General features: G+C 41.8%; 1 protein-coding gene across 1 annotated transcript; it reads left to right on the top strand.

Moving 5' to 3' along the window:
• The first annotated feature begins 1,594 nt into the window (after nt 1-1,594).
• On the top strand, nt 1,595-4,127 carry LOC110943156. Its single transcript, XM_022184912.1, has 2 exons — nt 1,595-3,053; nt 3,154-4,127. The coding sequence occupies exons 1-2, from the start codon at nt 1,595-1,597 to the stop codon at nt 4,125-4,127; spliced, it is 2,433 nt and encodes an 810-aa protein (XP_022040604.1).
• The last annotated feature ends 483 nt before the right edge of the window (nt 4,128-4,610 follow it).

Here is a 4,610-nt window from a genome sequence, read left to right as displayed (position 1 = left end):
AAAAGCATTGGTTGTTTTAATAGGGTTGGAACCCGAATTGTTATCCTTCTTTGTTCCCGACGTGCTTGCACCCGACTTAGTAATCTTTGTCCTGTAAATAAATTTCTGCTTCTGTTTCTTATTTCCCACTCCAAACTTAGCCACCTTCCTCTTGTCCGAAATAAACCCCTCCTCATCCACAACAACGTGTTTCGGAGTAACATTAACCTTTTTGGGACAATTTTGGTCATTATGGCCAAAAATACAGCATGTAGCACAACGATGCGGCTTCCATTCATACTCCACTGTTACCTTCTCCATGATAAAACCATCATCATCAAGATTCGGAATAGCCACCACAATATGATCCCGAAGAACTTCATCCGCACTAACTTCAATCAAGGCTCTAGCAAAACTGCTTCTACCCCAGCTTTCCACACACATATCTGCGGTATAGCTATCCAATCTCTTTGGACTCCCAATCTTTGAAGCCAATAAACTCAACCCATCGTCTGTGTAAATGGATATGGGAACATTGTGAAATTTAACCCAAATAGGCACCGATTTTATTCCCTCCTTTTTCAAGCTTACCGAAGGAGACCAGATGTTAAGAAACAAAGGAACCTTTCGTATTATCCACGGCCCACCCTCCAGAACTTTATGCATTCCTTCCTTAGAATCAAACTTGAAAAAGAAAAAACCTTCCGCATTCATCATGATTTTAGTAAACCCAAATTTCGACCATACATTCTTGACATAATATTCAACAACCGGGAATGGCAATCTATTGCCCAGAAAATAGCCAAATAAAACATTATCAAACCTGTCCCGAACCGTTTTAACCACTTCCCTCGGAATCACGATATCAGCTTCTTGATGAGACTCCATCGTATGCATTTTCCGGAAATTCACTTCACGCACAGGTTTAGCATTCGTTTTTACCTTTTGCGCATAAGAAACCTGCTCCTCCTTATGTTTATCCGCAAATATATTCTCTACCGTACCAGCAGATGAACCCGGATCGGACGACTTCCCATGTTGATTGTCCTGACTATTAGAACCGGTCATCACCGGCTGCACTGGGACCGTGATTTTCTGCAACTCATCAATCACATTGATAACCCTAGGATCTTTCGGCACAACACCTCTACGCGGTATCAATGGATTCCCATCAATCCGCACCGGCTTGTTAAACATATCCTGGACGTTCATCGAACCTTTTGACGTAATAAACACATCCTCATGCATTCTTTCCGAAAAAGACCGAAACCCTAATTCCTCCAAACTCTTATCGCGACTATTCTCCATGCAAACGATTGAAAACAGTAACCAGAAGAAATAACATGCAACACGAATAACACACAAGAAAAAAATCCGACGGCAATAACGAACGACGTGAAACCCTAGTAGAAAAGAAACGAAAAACCCTAATAACAACTTCAAAAGATTAGAAACCAGGATTGAAGTCTAGAACCCTACTCAGAAGGAACGACAACACCCCAATACCTAACCCAAATCGATTGATATTAAGGAAGAAATCAAGAACAAGCTAGGGTTTTAGTGAAGTCGCCAAAATCGCCAAGGAGACCAGAGAGAAGCCATCGTGTTTATTAGCATGGATGAACGTAAGAAATCGGAGGGGGATGTGCATGCTGGTCGTTACAAGCCGCCATTCTCATCTGCTTCATTCCAGGGTTTAGCGTCAAGAGTTGTTGATATTGATGGCAAAACCCTAGTGCCGCGGCGGGGGTTCTTTCCGGCTACTAATAACGAGCAGGGTAAGTTTAATGTGATAGATGAATTGACTAAAATTACTGTTCCAGTTACTGAGGGAAGTGCTAATCGTGAGCATAACTCTGATGATGTTCCGAATTTAAACAAGGTCGATGATGTGACTAAACCTGTGTCATATGCTGAATCGCTGATCAATGCTAATAATCGGAAGATAAACTTTAGATCACTTGCTAGTTCTGATCGACGTGATGATTGTGATGTAGTTCTACCGAAAGACTCCGTTCGGGTTGTCACGGACAAACTTGCTAATACGTTATATGGGTATTTCCTGGGAGATCGGATTGCTTATCCGGTGGTTGACTATTTCGTGAAGAATAACTGGAAAAAATATGGGCTGCAAAAATCAATGATGAACGCTAACGGGTTTTTCTTTTTTAAGTTTGCTGATCGGTCAGGTATGATGTCTGTTCTTGAGGAGGGTCCATGGATTATTAGATCCCAACCGATGTTTTTATGTGAATGGAATCCAAGCTCTAAGCTGGTTAAGTCGGAGGTGAAAAAAGTCCAATTATGGGTTAAAATTCATGATGTTCCGTTAGCTGCTTACACGGAGGATGGCCTTAGCTTGATTGCCACAGCAATTGGTGAACCAAAGTTGCTTGACTCATATACTACTTCGATGTGTTTAGATTCTTGGGGTCGAAGCAGTTATGCTAGGGCTTTGATTGAAGTGTCGGCTGATAAAGATCTCAAAGAGGAAATCACAATGGCTATACCGGATCTTCAAGGGGAAGGGTATGTTAAGGAGAGTATGTACGTGGAATATGAATGGAACCCTCATAGGTGTTCTCTATGTTGTGTGTTTGGCCATGCAGATGATCATTGCCCCAGGCAACCTAAAAAGATGGTTAAACAAAACAATGGGGATAAGCAAAATAAGCCGTTTGATGCTGGTAAACGTTATGACAAACGCCCGGTTGTTGATGAGGAAGGATATACGGGTGTTCAGCCGAAGAAAGTGGCTCGGAAGGCGGGGTTTCCAATCAACAAGCCAAAACCGAAATTTGAATATAGACCGGTGGGTCCAAAACCAAAGGCAGCTAGCAATAAACCGGAGTCGACTAACTCAGTATTTTCTCACAACCCGTTTTCTGTGCTAAATAGTGTTGATGATTTCCAAGTTGGGGAATCTAGTAAAGATGGAGGTGGTGAAAACCAATTGTCGGATGATGAAGAAGTTATTGAAGTTTATAATGAAACAGATGAGTTTATCATGGAAGGTACTACTAATCCGCAAAAAAAACAAGGGGCAAGCACTCCTTCTCAAGGGGTTTCCAATGGTTAGTTTAGCTTTTTGGAATGTTAGGGGGTTGAACCGCCCTCTTAAACAGAAAGAGGTTCGGAAGATTCTTAAAGAACGTAACCTTAGCTTGTGTGCAGTTCTGGAGTCGCATGTGGATGTGAATAACCTTAGGAAGGTGTGTAATTCAGTTTTCTGTCGTTGGGAATGGACATCGAATGGAGGTATTTGTGATAAGGGAACGCGTATTATCATAGGGTGGAACCCGGATGTTTTTGATCTTATGGTTTTGGCTCAAACCCCTCAAGTGATGCATCTCCAATTGTTTCTGAAAGAGGATAAAAAGTGGTTTTTTTGCTCGGTAGTGTATGCAGCTAACTATTACATAAACCGGCGTGTCTTATGGTCCCAGTTGTCTATGCATAAACAGATGGTTGGTGATAAAGCTTGGATCATTATGGGTGATTTCAACTCGGCCTTGCATTTAGATGACAAATCTTTGGGTGCGTCTTCCATATCAACGGGTATGAGAGATTTCCAAGCGTGTGTTTCAGAAATTGAAGTCATGGATATTAATCAGTCAGGCTTTCATTACACATGGAATCAAAAGCTGAAGAGGGGTGTAGGTCTTCTCAAGAAACTGGATCGTGTGATGGGTAATATGCCGTTTATTACTGAGTTCCCTAATGCTATGGCTGTGTTTTACCCGTACAGGTTGTCGGATCATTCGCCTTGTGTCCTCACGATTAAAAAAGCTGCTGCCACTAAACGCCAGCCTTTTAAATTCGCGAACTTTTTGGTTCACAAACCTAAATTTCTTAACATTGTAAAGAATGGTTGGGAGATGAATGTTAATGGGGTTCACCAGTTCCGAGTTGTGAAAAAGCTGAAATGCCTAAAGAGTCCGTTGCGTGCTTTATTATTTAATCAGGGTAATCTTCATAAAAAGGTGGCTGACTTAAGGGATAATCTTGATGATATTCAGACTAAGATTGATAAGGATCCAATGAATGCTGATTTGCGCACCATCGAGACAAAATTAAATGCTGAGTTACAGGTTGCTTCTCTTGATGAGGAAAGATTCTTGAAACAAAGTCTAAGATGGAGTGGCTGAAAGCGGGTGACTCAAACACTGCTTTTTTTCATGCTGCTGTGAAAAGTAGGAACCATCGAAGCAGAATTCAAATGGTTACGAATGTGAATGGCGAGGTGTATGAAGGTGATTCGGTTCAGCTTGCTTTTGTGAAACATTATGAAGTTTTTTTGGGGAGCCAAGACGAGCTTACTATGAACCCTACTCCTGATTTATTCACTAAGTGTGTAAACCCCGCTGATGTTGAACACATGATCCGGCCGGTTAGTATAGACGAGGTGAAAAAAGCTATGTTCTCTATTGGTAATGACAAGGCCCCAGGCCCGGATGGCTTTACGGCTGCGTTTTTTAAAGTTGCATGGCCGATTGTAGGGAATGATGTTTCGCTAGCAGTTGTTGATTTCTTCAACACAGGTAAATTACTTGGCCAACTTAATCACACACTTATTGCTCTTGTTCCGAAGAAGCTCTCTCCGCAAGCAGTTACAGATTATCGGCCTATAG

The sequence above is a fragment of the Helianthus annuus genome, chromosome 5 (genome assembly GCF_002127325.2).
Source record: "Helianthus annuus cultivar XRQ/B chromosome 5, HanXRQr2.0-SUNRISE, whole genome shotgun sequence".
NCBI lineage: Eukaryota > Viridiplantae > Streptophyta > Magnoliopsida > Asterales > Asteraceae > Helianthus > Helianthus annuus.
Note: the sequence above shows the minus strand (reverse complement) of the source record. Positions and strands in the feature narration are given on the sequence as shown.

Bases quoted from the DNA above. Each gene is read 5' to 3' on its own strand.
- LOC110943156 (XM_022184912.1), top strand. From the start codon at position 1,595: ATGGATGAACGTAAGAAATCGGAGGGGGATGTGCATGCTGGTCGTTAC. The intron at 3,054-3,153 runs GTTAGTTTAGCT...GCTTGTGTGCAG, and splicing joins TTCTCAAGGGGTTTCCAATG to TTCTGGAGTCGCATGTGGAT.